Source organism: Ursus americanus, chromosome 3, assembly GCF_024610735.1.
Source record: "Ursus americanus isolate L20-20 chromosome 3, mUrsAme1.1.p, whole genome shotgun sequence".
Taxonomy (NCBI): domain Eukaryota; kingdom Metazoa; phylum Chordata; class Mammalia; order Carnivora; family Ursidae; genus Ursus; species Ursus americanus.
The window spans coordinates 19,743,506-19,761,556 of record NC_142129.1 but is presented as its reverse complement, the minus strand read 5'-3'; the positions used below and the strand labels follow the sequence as shown (position 1 = coordinate 19,761,556).

General features: G+C 38.3%; 1 protein-coding gene across 2 annotated transcripts in view; it reads right to left on the bottom strand.

Moving 5' to 3' along the window:
* The window catches only part of CHCHD3 (coiled-coil-helix-coiled-coil-helix domain containing 3), a 261,013-nt gene that overhangs the window by 82,862 nt on the left and 160,100 nt on the right, over nt 1-18,051 (bottom strand). Inside the window, exon 5 of one of the 2 annotated variants that reach the window (XM_045792628.2) lies at nt 10,806-10,889. The exons of the other annotated variant lie outside the window; for it this stretch is intronic. Coding sequence (XP_045648584.1) covers nt 10,806-10,889 — 84 coding nt within the window. The remainder of the gene's footprint in view (nt 1-10,805; nt 10,890-18,051) is intronic. 2 annotated transcript variants of the gene reach the window in all.

Sequence of the window (18,051 nt, the reverse complement as noted above, 5' to 3'; positions counted from 1 at the left end):
TGAGCCTCAATGACAAAATCAACAACAACAGGTTGGGGGATGAAGAGAGAAAATACTTCCCCCGAAGGTCTGTGCTGGGGTTAAAAGGATGGTGTTAAGTCATTTCATACACTGCCTGCCCAATAATAATCCCTCAGTAGATAGCAGCTGTTTCAGGGATGCTGCTGAGGATAGTGACACGGATACTGTATTTCTTGGCCAACAGCCTTGAATAGCAAGGGTGTCCGCAGTGAGAAGTTCCAAAGAGCATGTTCACCCAAAGCCAAGTTTGGGGATAATACATGAGGTTGAGCATTTTAATTAGGACAGGGCTTGTCGATAAAATTGTTTACCGTCCCCTTCAAAGTCATATAAAAGTAATGGCTAAGAACACTGTTTAGGCAATATGATTTAATTTACTTTCAGAGTTTGCTCAAAAAGTGGTATCTACACTAATGTTTAATTTTATGTAAGTAAGATATGCAGTTGCATTAATACCAGTAGCTAGCATGACTGGGGCAGAAGGACCTTCACCGAAATCTCGGAGAAAACCTGCAGGATAAGATGTGACCTGAGGTAAGGTGTACACTGAGCGACCTGGAAGATGAATCTAAATCACATGGACCGTGGTTGAGATTAAAGCCTTTTAACTCCTGAAAACTTACCCATTCATTTACTCAATAAAGATTTACAAAGCACCTACTATGTGTTAGGCAGTGTTCCAGGGGCTGAGGGTACAGCACTGATCAGACAAGGTTTCTGTCCTTATAGACCTAAATGAGAACCACTAATTGTGAGGGTATAGTACTGTGGCCACATTATTCTCCCTGGATCTCTTGTTTTTAACAGGCTCTGGAAGAGAACGCCATTACAGAGCACTGGACTACTGACCTTCATTCAGCTTAATCCACTGGATAGAAAGACTGCATTTTCTGACCTCGGCAAGCAAACCTTACAGCTTCCTCATCAAATAATAGCCAGTCCTATAAACTCTTTCTGAAGGGTCACAGAAAAGTCAAGGCTCTGAACGAAAGGAAGGTGTTAATACTTCTTTTCCTTATTCCTCCAGCTCTAGATCTTGGTAAACACTTGTGGGAAGATTTTTAAAGGCCTGCAATGATAATTAAATATTTATCTAATTTGATTACCATCCTACTTCATTTTATGAAAGAGAAGAAAATTCCTATTTGGACCCTCAATCCTTGGTGGCATCAGCCCCCATGCCTGATTCTTCACCCAAGGATGTACAAGTCCTAGGCTAAAGGGCATGACTCTGGGTCCTGAGATGGAAGGGCCCCAGTGAAACCTCACTACCCAGGGCTCCCAACTCTGCAGAGCTCGGAATAATGCAAGCCTGAATAAGGACTGTGAATATAAATATAACACTGAAAATTACAGACATAGTTTTCTAGAGATTCTTAGAAAGACTAAAGATTATAAAGAGAATTAAAAGTGTGAACAACTCCCACTGCAGAGGACCTCAAGAATCCTCAGGCCTCTTTCTCATCTGTCTCCTCTTTTTGCAACACAGTGCAAAGGCAGGCCATTCTAGCATGGCTGCAGGTCCTCAGATGCCTTCAAATTAGGAACTCTACTAATGAAACGCTATGGCTTCATGACCCCAACGTCCTAGGAAGGACTCAAAGCTATAGGAACTGGCATTGTGCAGGGCACGGCAAACCTAAGGTGGTGTGCCGGGATAAGCTAGTGATTCTTGAAAAAAAGATTCCGTGGCTTGAGTGTAATGCTGAAACATGGCATGCAGTATCATCATCTTGGAAGCTCTGAATGTATATAAACTCTGAGAAGGCCCTGCAGTAAAGAAATCTGTTCAGCTTAGTTAAACTTAACATTCCTCAAAATTATTTGCCATGGAACCCATCCCACTTCCTGACAAACACATTAATTTTTACAAGTTATCTAGTGCCTACTATGTGCCAAACACTAGCATGGTGATCAAAGGAGGAAATATTTCTGGGCTTCGTGGAGCTTACATATTTAATATTGATTTTCAAAGACCGCTATTTAAGGCAACCAGTTCACTGGGTCTTTATCTGAGCAATTAACCTGTTGACTCACTCTAACCCACGGAATGCCCCTCTAAATCCCACGATCTCCTGCTCTCTGAGACAAAAGTAGCAGCTACTCCTCACAAAACATTTCTGCTCTGGAAAATAAGAGTCTGGCATAGCCTCCACGGGTCCAGGGTGGCAAGTGAAAGCTCTGTACCGGATGCCAAAGGGTGTTTGTGCCGTTTGTATTTGTCACATTCCCTTCACACACTCGCCTGGCTCACTGGAGCAGTTTAACAAATGTGTCCCAGAACAAATGGTAAAAGACAAGGACTCCCTCTAGCCCCTGAAAATTCCAGTAAGAAAGACCACGATCAAAATCCTATCTCAGTTTCTGTGGCCAAATTGGATTTGGGTTCCCTTTATTGAACGCTGCCCTCCCTGTGCCAACCTGCTTTACATGCCAGGTTCAGATGTGGGCCCTTCTTCTTTGATGATCTTATGAGCTAATATTATTTGCAAATGTTTTAATGACCAAACATATCTTTCTAACTGAAGCTAATGTGCTGAAATGTAATCCCTTATAGAGGCACAGCTGGCTCACGGTCTGAACATAAAACTGGGATTCAAGAGCATTTTCTAACACCAGCCCTGCAATTTTCTTTAAAAAAATTAATATTCGTGTATTTTAATTTCTCAGTCAGTAAAACAGGGAAATAAACATTGGCTGGTCTGCCTAAATGGAGTACATTAGAAATTTATAAATAAACAAGATATCAAGAAGCAAAACAATCACTAATTATGAAACTGGATGCAAAGAAGATTCAGAGGTCCAGCCCATTTTCAATCACATTCGCCCGGAAACACAGAATGACTTCCTGGCTGCAATGTTTCTACCAATAGCAAGAAAAGATCCCAAAGAAAGGAAAGGGAGTATTAACTGTTTTACAAATAAAACAGCCTTGCTGAGCCTCCCCACACAAAATAAACAGAATCTTTAAAAGTGAAATTAATTTTCCCTGGATTTCATACGCTTTATTTCTCACCTCGTCTTTACACATTCAAGTGGCATACCGTTTTAAAACACAGTCGTGGTAAACAGAATTTAATTATTTTATGGTATGGTCTTTCCCGAGGTAAAGGAAATGTGAAGAGTTGAGAAAGTATGCAACCCATATTGCTGGCGTCTTAGCACTTAGGATCATTACAAGCACTCACAAAAAGGCCATACTGGGCTTTAAAGCTGAACTCTGTATTATCTCTTTCTCAGAGCCCTGGGGCTATCACTGCAAAGCACAGTGGTCCATTCTAAGCTCTGAATAGGGAAAAGGAAGAGATCATTAAATTATAATTTCCATGCACAATTGGTACAAGTATTTCCTACCAACAGGATTAATATGAAAGCAAGATCCCAGAATAAAGCTGCTCAGCAGAGAGGATGGCAGTTTAGTGTCTTGTAAATTTGATTTCACTGAAAGCCCTGACACATCATAATGGTGAAATCCTATTTACTGTAGCAAGCAGGACGGATAATGCTATTTAATACCTGGTGTACTGTGTGCCATCAGCTCATAGCTTTGTACTCCATGTTCTCATCTTACCTTCAGGTTAATACTTTTTGACAGCCTACATGGTAAATAGAGCCCCAAATTAAGTGCTGATCCCGTGATTTGCAAATCTTTCCTCTAAAGTTAGGCACAGAAAAACTGGCTCCAGTTAAAAGGATACTTTTCACTGGATGCACTTTTAACAGGCTCACCCCAGAAAAGAATGTAAGTCGCATATCCCTAAAGCCAGATTTAAAAAGCATTTCAAGGTTACCCAAACCATATTTCCCATTAGGAAATTCAGAGAGGTTAACAGAAAAGCCAATGCGTTTGAAGGACTTGTTGAATAATGAATTAAGGTAAGAACCCCATATCCACCACACTGCATGGATCGCTCCCTTCCCCCGCAGGAGAACAAAACAGAAGAGGGGCAGAAGGAGTCCATTCCCGCTTGCTGCTTTTGGAATATCTGCGACAATAAACTTCCTTTAGGGAGGTAGTGAAGAGTGTAAAAGGGCTCAGGTCTTTGAACCTACATTAAAAATAAATATGTCCATTATATTAGCAAAAGATATGATGATACTGGCCCTTATTAATTTTTCTACCTAACAATGAAGATCTAAGATCACATTTATGTGAACTATCATTACTTGTTAATGAGGAAAAAAAGAGCAACTCAAGGTACATGCTGGCAAACCACTCCTGAAACCCCTGTCATGTGGGACAGCATTACAATTAAAAGTGTCGCTGACTTCTAACACCTTCCGTGTCCAATTCCTGGACCAGAGAACTTTGTTTCTGCAACTCTGGGTAACTTCAGACCACAGGGAATCGGCCTTGATTTCAAGATGAATGAGGAAACCAGTACAAAAATTCAGTGTGTCAAAGGAATCACATATATCTCTAGGTTGACAAGTGCGAGCTAGTTATCTACCACAAAGTTATGCTTTTAACTATTGTGTTAAATTTGCTAAAGCACACACAATAATTTAGTGTATATGAGCTACCCACATGACCTGGAATCATTGACGACTGTTTTACAAAGCCCTTTAGGGGGGAAAATATCAAAGGGTTTTTTTTTTTTATCCCATAAACAGACTTTATTAAATTATCTTCCTAACCCAGAAAAGACTGTTTATGTTTTAGTATCCTAGATGTCAGTGATCTGTGATTCTATCCTGTATTAATCCCATCAAAAGGCTGACCAAACTTCACTCAATGAAGTATTTTTATAATGACAGACTTCATCTGGTAGTAAAAATACATAATAATTTCTTCCCATAAGCAGCACACTGGGCTGACAATATTCCGTTCTGTTGTCGTTTCTTTTTATTATCATTGTTGGCGTTATTTTCCCCCAAGCTTTGCACAGAGGAATAGAGAAACCAAGGTACTAATTGACAAAGAAGTCAAGCAATCAAAAAAGCCAATTAATCATACAGATGAGCCCAACACTTTATGATGCAATGGAAGATATGCCACCCACTATAAGTAAAAGCCTTTTAAAAACTGCTCATTTGGTGTAAGTAAGCACAACCTTAGAATTTAATTAGTAACTCTCTCCACAGGTGACGAACTAGTAAAGTACTTTTCTTCTTAATGACAATTTATTTTTCACCGTTCTCTTTGCACTGCTTTCTTTTGCCCAGCTTGTACAATTCCCTCTCCTTAATTGTATGGGATTGACTGCAGTGTGTATGCAAATAGCTCCTGAAGTCCCGAGGAGCCTATAAACTGAAGGCAACACAGATCCCACTACCCTGTTGATCTGAACATTATGACTGTATCTAACTAAGCCCTCTGATCTCCCTCAGCTCCTCAAGTCACCAAGGCTTTTATAGCACTCTTCACACTGTGCCAAACCCCACCATTCTTATGAACGCCAAGAGTAAAGTGAATTCAGTAGAGCAAATCAATTGAAGTTCATGATTGGGAAGTTAGACACAAAGACACACTAATCATCAAAGAACTCACATCTCCAAGATGTCTTGAAGAGAAGGGGGTCCTTCATCCTGAAAGATCCCTGGGAGAATCTGGACTCTGCCCTCTCAAACTATGGCCTGGTCTTGCTTCTCACTTCCCTCCCATAGGGCTAACAGACTACTGGAAAATACACATTCTCCAAAGAACATGAACGCAATCCAGACTCTAATGAAATGACCATCGAAGCAGCTTATCAAAAGTAACTGTTTCTTTCTAGAGATGGAATGATAGGACCATCCGACAGCAACACTATGAACATATGAATGAATGGCTCAAAAACATTTGTTAAGTGCTTCAATGACTATGGCTTTCTTACTTCAAAGTAGAAGAAGCACAACTAGATATTAAAATAACTCTGAGAGTTATCATGCTGTAGCTGCTAGGTAATAAGACTTTATTTATTCCCTTTTTGGCCAAATGTCCCCAGAAGTACCAAATCCTGGGGAGAAGATTCTGCATTTTGAATGCTTAACAATCTTGTAGATTATGAGGTAGCATTAACCCCATTTTAACACTGGGACCTAAAAAGTTGTATTAGAAGCCAAAAAGAACTAACTTACCACCCAAAGAGCTAACACACAACCAACAGGATTTAACTCTTGAGTGCAGAACTAACAATCTTAAAGCTAGTACTGGCTAATGACTAAAAGCTCAGGTGTTGGACCCGCCTCAGATCCAGATGTTTTGGTTGGATATTCTTGGGCAAGTTACTTGAAGTCTTAGAGCCTTCATCTAAACAACAGGACTGACAACCTCATAGGACTGTCTGTGTGAATAAAATGACATAACCCATGCCAAGTGTCTGGCACATGTAAATGTGCAGTAAATGTTATTTTGAGTTACTATCACAATGATGATGATTGCTACAAATAATATCAAGACAAACCTGATTCTCATAGGATAGATATATATTATTAATTTAAATGACAAGTGAAGAAGATACCAGGTACTTTATGGATAGTCAAAAACTACATATTAATTGCTTAAGACATAATTTTATGGTAGCTTAGTAAATTTAGGATTTATTCACTGAACTACTATGTGAGTTGTGGAAAATATAGAGATGAGAAAATGACCTTTACCGTCAAGGAATTTATGCGGTAAACACGGATAACAAATCACAATTACCATAAATGTGGCACCATTAAAAGAGGTATATAAAACACTATGGAGCATTCCCTTAGTGATTTGTGGAAAGCTTCCTAAAAACATTTGCCCTGGGCTTCCTCTTATCAAACCACCAATCAGGAATTAGTATCCTCCACGTCTCTTAAATCAACAACCAGGAGTTAATACTCCAGTCTCTTTCAGTTAGGCTACACACCTAACTGACCTCATGAATATTATTAAAATATAGAAGTTCACTTCACATCTAAGTCAATGTCGTTTGAGAAAGCCAGCAACCTTTACAATGAAATAAGGACTTGAAAAACTTTTCGAATGGCTTCGACTTTCTTTCTCAGTCAAGAGTTACTGCTTTTGGAATACTGGTTGCGGGAAGGGTGAATTGATGTCCAGTTAAATTATACTTCTTCTTCCTCATGAGGCAGTGATAGGAGAAAGTTATCTCAGACTCCTGGTGAACTAACCAATATGATTACATGGGAGGAGAAAGCTCCATTCACACATAGGAATTATCTAATTGATAGAATTTATTGAAATAGATCAAAGAGGGAAGCCACGCTGTGTTATAGAATTGAATGTGCTCCACGTGCTAAGGGGACTTGGGTTCAGAGTCTCAAAAGAAATTTGTATCAAGTCAATGAAAATGAACAGTTCAAGTAGTAAGACATGAGCCATCTAGAAGTGATCACGCACATAATGATGGTGTTAATCCAGTTGATGGGGATCACTTTTGGAATGATTCTCTGAAAGACTGCTCAATGCTCCCCCTCTAGTAATGATACATCCACCACCTGGTATCTGATTTATGGTTTCATCATTTCATTTGGTTTAAATAAAGACATATACTTAAACCCCTTTTAAACCACAGGCAACCTGGATTTCATGCAGTACATTAGGTGATTCTACAAGTTATCATAATATTATAATCATTTTTCTTACATTATGCACTATTGGATTCAGCACTTTTACCTCTCTGAACACGAACTGTATATAGAACTTCTAATAGAAATGGTGAGACACTGTACTTTACACCGTCATCACAATACAAGGGGAACTCTTTTTAAATCTCCTGCATTAAGCCTACAAAATGCTTTATCACTGAAGACCTACATCTCGCAAATATTCCTGGAAGAAATCCAACTGAACGAAATTAATGCAGCTACTTCAGGAATGGCAGAAATAAACATGATTTTACAGAAATGGGGAGAAGACAGCAGGACGTTGAACAATACTAAAGTAATTTCATGATTTTTAGTGTTTTGTACACAATGGAAAGTAAGTAGATATTCTTTAATGGCAACGGCTTTTGTTAAGCATTTTTCAGTTTCCAAGAGCTTTTATATACATCGTCTTATCTGGTCCCCCCAATAACTCACCAACATGAGCAAGGAACAGAGTATTATCCTCACTTCATAGATAAAGAAGCAGAGACCAGAAGAGATTAGGTGACTTGTTTAATAACTAGACGACAGCACCCTGCCTTCTGACTCCGAGTCCAGCCTGGAGTTACTAGGTATTAACTAATAGCAGTGTGATTATTCCACCTTGGGATTTTTCTAAGCTCACTGGTACTCAGTTTTCACTTAAAATTCCTAAATAACTACTTTCCAGCCTCATCTTCAAAAAGGAAAAATCTATGTATTGGCCTGTATCAAAAGATGCTGACTGCCATGATTTGACATCATCACACCGTCCCCATCTGATCCACCACCACTTGTTCTAACTTGAGGCCAAAAACAACAGTTAGCTGCTGAGCAGACCCGTTTCACCTGCCAAGAGTGAATCCTCTCAGTATATCACACTAATCACTGAATTACCTCCATCAAATCGGTGGATTTATGAGAAATGGGTGAATATTTTTCATTGCCTTTCCTCATACCTGACAGCGATCAATGACAAATCCAAAAGGTACCTAGCACAGTAATACTTGATGGCAAAGAAAACTGTCACTGGGTGGGAAAAAGACAGGTGCTGGGTAAACCATCTCAAAAACTATCAGTCGTTCATTTTATTCAGCTAACATTTACTATCAGGTACGGTGCTCTGGAAGGGTCGAGGTAAACTAAGAGCTGACTGAGTGTTACACTGTGCGGGACACTACTGAAGGTACTTTATGAGAATGAGCTCATTTAACAAATCCGTGAGGTAAGTACTATTATATCCCCATTTTACAGCTGAAGAAACTGAAATTTGATGTAACGTGCTACAAAAACTCAGCAGGTAAACGTCCATTCAGTACACTCAATCCAAGTCAGAGGCTGCGCTCTAAACCAGGGTTCTGCAAACTAGAACTCATGAGTCAAATCCAGCCTGCTCTCTGTTTGTATACAGCCCTCAGAGTGGTTTCGGGTTTTTAAACGGTTGGGGGGCGAGAGGGAATCAAAAGAAGAGTATTTCATGACATACGGAAATCATGTGAAATTCAAGCTTCAGGGTCCATAAATTGGAATGCAGTCACACTTGTTCTCCGACATGCTGGCTATGGCTGCTGTCACATTACAGTGGCAGAGCTGAGCAGCTGAGTTGAGAGTTGAGTCATCGTGACAGAAACCATACATGGCCAGCAAAGTCTAAAGTATTTCCTATCTGGCACTTTACAGAAAAAATTTGCTCACTCTTGCCATAAACTATTCCACTCTATGCTTATTTACCATCTCTACTTGGATGTCTTAACAAATATCCCAGGCTTAAAGTATTTAAAATCAAATTCCTGATTTTCTCCACTGCCCACATCCAGATCCGTATCCATCCTTCTAGGTATAAAAGCCATAGGTATAGAGTATCCTTCAGTTCTTTCTTTCACGCATGATCAAAACCAATCAATAAGCCTGATCAGCTATGCCTTTGAAACATCCAACCCCGTGCTTCATCCCTCCATGGCTAGCAGCTGGGTCCAAGCCATCACTATCCCTTTTCTGAATTATTGCCATTACCTCTTACTTGGTCTCTCTTGTTTCAGTTCTTGCCCAAGAAAACAGCCAACATGCTGTTCCATTCACAAACCCTGTAGCCTTTTCAACATGCCACACACAACCCTGTTTCAGGGCTCTGGCGCTGGCTGGCTTCCCGTTACTGCAGACCTCTTACCAAATGCCACCTATTAGACAGGACCTCCCTCTCCACCAGACCCCCCACCTACACTCCAAGGCCCTGGGACTCCTTTTTCTCTGCTTTATTGTTCATCCATAGAATTGCAACCTGCTGTCCACTATATACATTTCAGATCCCTGAGGACAAAACTTTAGTTCATTTTCTTCATTAGCATATCTCCGGCACTCGCCCAAGGCCTAACATGTATTAGGTGCTTAAGCAGACACCTGTTCGATGAATGAAGAAATGACCCCTGCATGCAAGACGCACGCAAACTAGCAACATACAGACACGGGGGAACATATTTAATGTGTAAATAACTGTACTGAATGGGACTTAATATTGTATTTCTGATTTTATCTACTTTCTTATTAAACATCTTACTCTAAACAAACCAAATTTTAGGGGTTTCCATCAAAGAGAAGAGAGACCTAGCTTTGTATGGCCCATGTGTGAAAGGATTCTAGACAAATCTACTTCACTGAACAGCGGCACTGATGAGGTGGCTCAAACTCCCAATCTTAAAACCCACGGTCTCCTTCTGTTTTAGCTTTAATTCCTGCCTTTGCATCTCTGTCAAACTCTAGGGCCGCCCAGAGGTACGCCTCAACTCCTCCTCTTAACTCTTCTTCCTAAGTCCTACTATTCAACTCCTGCCCATTTCTGAGTCACAAATGCAGTGAAACTGAGATTACACAAAAACAACATATCCCTTAAAACACTTCCATTTCCATGAACCCACTCAAGTTTTGTCAATGTTAGGGTAAGTCGAGAGTAGCACTCTACTGTGTGACCTGGAAGCACTGCAGTTTCTAAACATTTAGGGACAAAACACCCGGGGCAGTTGCAGAGTGGTAAACGCCTCATTGAACCAACAACACGACCATACCCCAAAACCACCAAACAAGAAATGACATCCCCTGTGAGAATGATCTACCTGCTTGGCTTCTTCACTTCCTTGTAACTAGGAAAAGCAGTTATAGTTCTAATTATTGATGCTTAAATAAATATATGGGAAAGTTGCAGATGTGGTTCTAGAAGAGAAATCAATGACAAGAAATAGTCATACCCTCTCCTCCAGTCTAGCCAGCTGCTCTTTGTAGAATGCATCCTGCTTCTTTATCACTCTATCTTTCTCTTCCAGCTGCTTAGCCTAAAAAAAGAAATGAAGAATATACTATATCAAGAAAAAGCAGCAACAGCAAAGCAAAAGTCAAGTATAAATTACATTAGAAATAAGTACACAAAGCTGAAGATTTTTGCAATCTATTAGGTCTCTGCCATAGAACAATATTAATAAGCTGATGATTGCTGCACTTAAATGTAATGAAGAAGTCTACATTGTATTTTTTTTTTACTGTGACAGCTGTGTCCTACTTTATCAAAAAATATCAGAATACAGCACAGACAGTTTTATTTAACTTCTTTTGAAGAGTAATTTCAAGGATTAATATTTTGTACAATAAAACTTAAATTTTATTCTGAGCATAAACCACATGGTTATTAACCTTTTTTCTTTTTTCTGAACAACAAAAATGCCTATATGACATTTTCTACATAGATCTTGTGTTTGAGAACCCTTAAATTACCCATTGAAACCTGCACCTAAGTACACATTATTGGTCTATTTTCTTTTTTAGTTTAGTTCATTAGGGGCAAAAACCACTAAATGTTTGAATAATTAAAATGTAAATGCTTGAATAATTACAAATTAATAGTAAGAAATAAAAATAGTTAAAGTAATTCTAAAACTCAGTCATCCCATTTCTAATTTATAAGATTTTTTCAAAATTAAAAAAGGTAATAAAATTTTTTTGATACTTGAAAAATAATGATAAAGATAGTTACTTATGGATGTTTTTCAAGGTTAATTTAAAAATTCATTTTTCAAACTGTTGTACGTATCCTGATCATTACATTTAAGTGATCTTTATCTCTGAGAACAGACCTGCCTGTCTCATCCCAAGTTAGGAAAGTTTTTAATATATTTTTGTTCAGTAAATGCTGAATACACACTTGACAAGGAATTTTAAGATATTCAACAAGTATGTATTTTGGCATGCCCACCCTTGTGTCTTGCACCACATTTTTTTGCAGGGTGATCACGGGTCACTTGGCTCAACCTTGTGTCAGGGTGACTTCCACTATCTGCTTCGTTTAATTGCTTAGTCATTGCTTTGCTACTTACTTTGTCTTCCACGTCCTGCAGCATGTTAAAAACAAACAAAAGTTATTTAACAACAGAAGTAGTATTTTTTCCTAATGTCACAAAGAAATCTGATAGATAATATCTATCTAAAATGCAAACCAAAGGCGGCAATGAGGGGAAAAAAATCAGAAAACTTCCTCAAGTTAGGACACAGATAAGTCACTGTGCTGCTATAGTTTGAAGAGAAGATTTCAATGCAAAGTTCATGCTGCTTGAAAGCATATGAATAAATTTTAAAAGATACAATATTAAGATTACATTAAAATATATTCGTATGCAAGTACATAATAATCTATGGCTCCTTGGTTCAACATAGTAAAAACTTGACTAGCCTGTCAGGAACATAAAAGAAAAAGTAAAGAATTTTTAACAAAGCAAAGTATGAAGCAAGACTATATGATCTACAGAGAAAAGACATTTCTAAATTCAACATATACGCCCAAAACAGAAATAAAGGAAATGTAAAAGAATGGATTTATGAGACCCTCCATTAAAAAAAAAAAATCATTAAACCAAGTGAATAAGCAAATGACAAAAAGAGGGAAAGAAACCACAACATGTAACTGTGAGAGTTAAAGTTACTAAAATACAGAACACTTCCAAAAAAAAGCCCTCTACCCCTCCCCACAAAAAAGCCAAAAGAAAAATACGCAAATGACATACACTGGTAATTTGCACACAAAAATACAAATAATAAACAAATGGGGAAAAAACCCAACCCTAAGAGAAATCAAAGAATAATAATTAAAATAATGAAATACCATTATTCATCTACTAAACTGATGACAGTATAAAATAGTAATTAATAATGTGATACAGGAAAATAGGCTCTTCTATACATGACTGGTCAGAATGTAATTTGGTATAACCACTTTTTAAACCTATTTGACAAAATGTAACTTTTTAAAACATACATACTCACTGAGATCTAAACTCTGTTTTTAGGACTTTTTTTAAGTAATTATGACTATATACAAAGATGTTCAAGATAGGGTTGTTTAGGGGCACCTGGGAGGCACAGTCGTTAAGCGTCTGCCTTCAGCTCAGGGCGTGATCCCGGCGTTATGGGATCGAGCCCCACATCGGGCTCCTCCCCTGGGAGCCTGCTTCTTCCTCTCCCACTCCCCCTGCTTGTGTTCCCTCTCTCGCTGGCTGTGTCTCTCTCTGTCGAATAAATAAATAAATAAAATCTTTAAAAAAAAAAAAAAGATAGGGTTGTTTAGATTTGCAAGGACGCAACAAAAACCAATTTAATGGTTAAATAAAAATATCCTCAAAATATACTAAGTAAAAAAAGGAACAGATTATAAACATAAAGGACAGTATAATCTCCTTCTTTGTAGGGAAAGAAAAAACCAGAAAGATACTCAACAAAATGTTAACAAAAGTTACAGCAGAATCGTAGGCTTATGCGTGATTTCTAGTTATTCTTACTTCTTTATATTTTCCAAATTAAAAAAACAAAACAAAACATGTAGTTTGTGGTCAAAGCACACAGGAGGGAATCTTCTTCTTCTTTTTTTTTTTTAATATCTTAGGTTTGTTTTTTTTTTAAAGATTTTATTTATTTATTTGACAGAGAGACAGCCAGCGAGAGAGGGAACACAAGCAGGGGGAATGGGAGAGGAAGAAGCAGGCTCCCAGTAGAGGAGCCCGATGTGGGGCTTGATCCCACAACACCAGGATCACGCCCTGAGCCGAAGGCAGATGCTTAACGACTGAGCCACCCAGGCACCCCAGGAGGGAATTTTCTGAGGCAAGAGAACTAGTCGGCTTGTTGCTAATGGTGGTTACAGGATTGCATGCATTTGTCAAAACTCATAGAACTATATATCACAAAGAATGAATTTAACTATATAAATATCTTAAAGTGTATACAAATTGAGTACACTAAAATTCATGAAAATAACTACATATAAATATATGGATGGATGTGTGCATGTATCTTTGTTATTATTAATCTGCTTATCACTTGGCCAATTTTACTCTAGGCATTTAACCCTAGGAAATATTAAGAAAAGCACACAAGGATTTAGATATAAGAAAATAAAACCAATGTTACTTAAAGCAACAAACAAGTGGGAACAACAGAAGTTTGTATAAATAAGATTTGGTCCAACAGGATATTGATTATAAAGATTTTAGTCCAGACATAATGACCATTTAGAGCCATTAAAAAAATAATGTTTTAATAGAATAATTTTTTAAATCAAAATTTTACATGGGGAGGAACAGGTCATAAAATAGCACGTACAGGAAATTCCTAATTTTGGTTAAGGAAGGAACAGGGAGAGTTGAGTGCCTTGTGCCAAGATGTTAACAGTGGATATGATACGCAGAGTGGGATATTTTTTCTTATTTGGACTGTTCTATACTTTCTAAACTTTCTAGAAGGAACAATTACTACTTCTGTAATCAGTAAAATATTTCTTAAACATTAACATCACATACATGATTCCCTGACTATGAGATGGAAACATAGTATGAGATGGAAGCTCAAAGAGTGAGGAATTTAGTAATTCTATTAATAACCAAATTGTTTTAACAACCTGAACAATTATTGATAGCAAGGAAATTATCTTACCTACAAAATCCTTAATGTACCAGCACTTGATTCTCTCTCCCATTCAATGTATGACATTGCCCACCATGGTTCTTAAAACACTTGCACTAAATGGTTTTTTTTGTTCACATATAGTGCACAGTGAGACATTTTTCAAAACGCAAAGAAAAAGTTATAGGTATTCTATTATGATCATTTAGAAAACACTCAAGAATTCAATACTACAAAAATATTGTTTGAGCCTACTGAGGATTACATGCACCAAAAAATTTAATTTTGAGGAGCAACGTAAATAAAGGATATATAGTAATACCCTCATTCACTTTTCTAAGGCGTAATCTTTGAAAAAATTTAAAGCAACGTGTGAAAAGGTCAGATATGCACACTAAAAAGGAACTACCTCCAAAGACCCGAAACCACCAAGCTACAGCCTAACATCACAAATCTTTCCCTAGACAGCCACAGAATCAATAGTTTGAGATCCACTGGGGAGAGTAACAAAGCAAGAAACACGGCCACAGCACTTTAACGGCACACTGCTTTGAAACAGTTAATGTGATGCTGGGAGGGAAAGTCACACAATATGAATCCTGATACTTAAATAAGCCTGGAATACATTGACTAAGCTAATGGCTGCCAAGGATGGAGAGTCACACTCAACTTACGAAAAAGCAGTAAACCAAGTGCAAGGAAATAAAACTTCTACGTAGAACTCTCTAACAAAGAGAGAATCCTTGTAAATGAACAAAAACAAAGAGGATTACAACATTACTTATTGTTATAGAACCATTTCTGAGAAAAAAAAAGAATATAAAAAATTGTCCCTCATCTCTTGTTTACTATTCCTCTCACTGCAAGAAATGTGCACTGATTAGTTTTTAGATCCTGTTAGATTTGGGATAACATGATTGGGCTTGAAAACATGACGGAACTTAAGTGGATCATTATGGAAAACTACAGCACCCCCATATGCAAGAGACAAAAAGAAAATAAGGAAATCAAGTTTTCTTTAAGAAACCCAACACATAAATATTCCAATGTTTTAACTCCGTGTTGGTAGCTAGATTCAAAATGAAGTACCCATGTGTTAACTTCTTTAAGACTTGCTTCTTTTCAGAAAGGATTTGAAGGTGCTTATGACAAAGAATATAATAAAGGCAACAGACGTACAAACCGAGATTATGGATACGACATATGGTGCTGATAGGAACTTTACCTTCCCACGTACATTCCTAGGTAACTCTTCATAGCGAAAGCTTTTTGGCATAGTAGCTCAGCCTTCTTAGGCCTGGTTGCTCCTGAGGACTGAGGTGTGGCACAGGGTACATGGCCTGGAGAACCTGGTGACATCACAATCACCTAGCTCAGAGTTTGTACTGTAACCTTGGACACAGGCACTTTAAGGAAAGATTGTGGGCCACGGGAAAGCTCGTACACTTTAAATGACAAAGTTCCTTGAAATGCCAGTGTTCAATTTTAATAGCTCAGGGAAGAAAACTAGGCAGACACCTCCTCAATTTTCCGAGGATACTATGAAGCCAGAGATTACTATGGTTGAGAAAAGGCAACAACTGTAAATCAACCTAAATAGGAAATCCCTATAATGGTATTTCCTATCATTCCAAATCTTATAACAAATCTGAAACACACACACAGTGGATAGGGAGAGATTTAGTCTTTCACAATGATATGGATAATCTGTGGCAAAGATCAATCTCTATCTTATGAGTCACATAAGCAAATAAGAGCAGGGGAAAGAGCTTTAGTCCTCATCAGAACGACACAGAACACAAAATATATAAGAACCTCATAAAAGTTATGCTGACATAAAACAAAAAGAGAACTGAACGACCCAACGGGGCTGAACCATAAACTTGTAAGGCAATAATACATTTAGAGGCTGTAGAACATGATCACTGTGAATACCAATTAGCCTATAACGAAATAATTAAAGTAGCCATGTATTCAATTAGCTGAATACTAGACTTTCGTTATAAAGGAGAAATTACATAGGGTTCACTGAGCCTTTATCAAGTGGCATTAGTAAACAAAGAATCATAAAAGCACTGTTTTCCAAGCCACATGATAAGGTGACCTTTAAAAGGGTAACTCATCCAGGTGAACTTCAATGAGGCCCAACCTATTACACCTTTAGCATGCTGTTCAATGACTGTTTAGAGGCATAAGCTGTGAGCAAACCCCAGCTTGAAATGTTAAGCGACACTTATGTGCACAAACACAGTGAGGCCTGGAGTAAGTTGAATACAGACTGAGACTTAGCAATAGACTTCCTAAACCTGAAACTCCTATCCAAGCCTCCAGGACTTGATCAATCCATTTGGTTCTGTGTTGTCTTCCCAAGAAGAGCTTCAGGAACTCTCCTGTTCATTTGACCTTTTTTCATGCTTATGACATACTGGAGACAGCCTACTGAACGTGTCCTCTGCCACTCTGGGGCATATCTGCTTATTTTCTTGAAAAAAGCAAGCAGAGGCAGGCAAGTAGTTTTTGAAATTAAAATGTAAAGCCAACAATGAGTGAAGAGAGGACGCTGACGTTAGGTACATAAATTTAGAACAGAAAGCGACCTAGTGTTGCTTTGCTATAAATTTTTCCAGAAGTTCTCTCCTATCATTTGTGCGGAACATGGTATTTGACAAAAGAAGTAAAATTAGGTGCTAGATGAAATCAGAAATGGTTTTATAAGCTTTCTTCTATAGCTTTAGAGAGGAAAAATAATTTTTTAACCATACATTTAACCATACATTTAATTCAGAACTTACTATCACTATGACAGATAGAAGAAAATCCACTTGGTGAGGAGTCAGAAGACCCAGATACCCATTCCAACTCTGCTAAATCACCATGTGACCATACACGGACTCACCCCAGCCCCTATCCATGTTCTAAAACCCTTCTCTAATGTTATTTCCTTCATGTAGCTATTGCCAAGTCGTAACCCTGCTGCCTCTCCCACTTTTGCACCTAATAAAACTTTTCAACAGGTCTCTTATGGTAACCTGTTTTTTTAAAGATTCTTACTTTTAAGTAATCTCTATACCCAACGTGGGGCTTGAACTCACAACTCCAAGATCAAGAGTTGCATGCTCCATTGACTGAGTCAGCCAGGCGCCCTTTATGGCACTTGATTTTGACTTTGCCTTGTATCGTACATGTTTATCTACCCACGGTCCCTGTCTCAACTGTAAACTCTGAGACAGGAAGAGATTTACTCCTTTCTATCTGGATCTCTGGCTCAACCTAGGTCTGTAGCTTCCACAAAGGAAACACTCAGGACATGGCAACCCAAACGAAAGAAAAGTACACGGAGGTAGTCTATAGGAAGTACGTAGACACAACTTCTGGGGAGCCAATCTGTCACAGCATCTGTGATTTACTTCGAAATAGAGAGTGTGACATTATGTGTCCATGTTTCTTAGGTTAAGCTCTGAACCAGGTGCTGCCAGCATGCTACTCAAGGACACATAATGTGGGAGCCATCAGCAAGTTTTCTTAATGGAAGCTCAAAATTGGAAGCTGAAA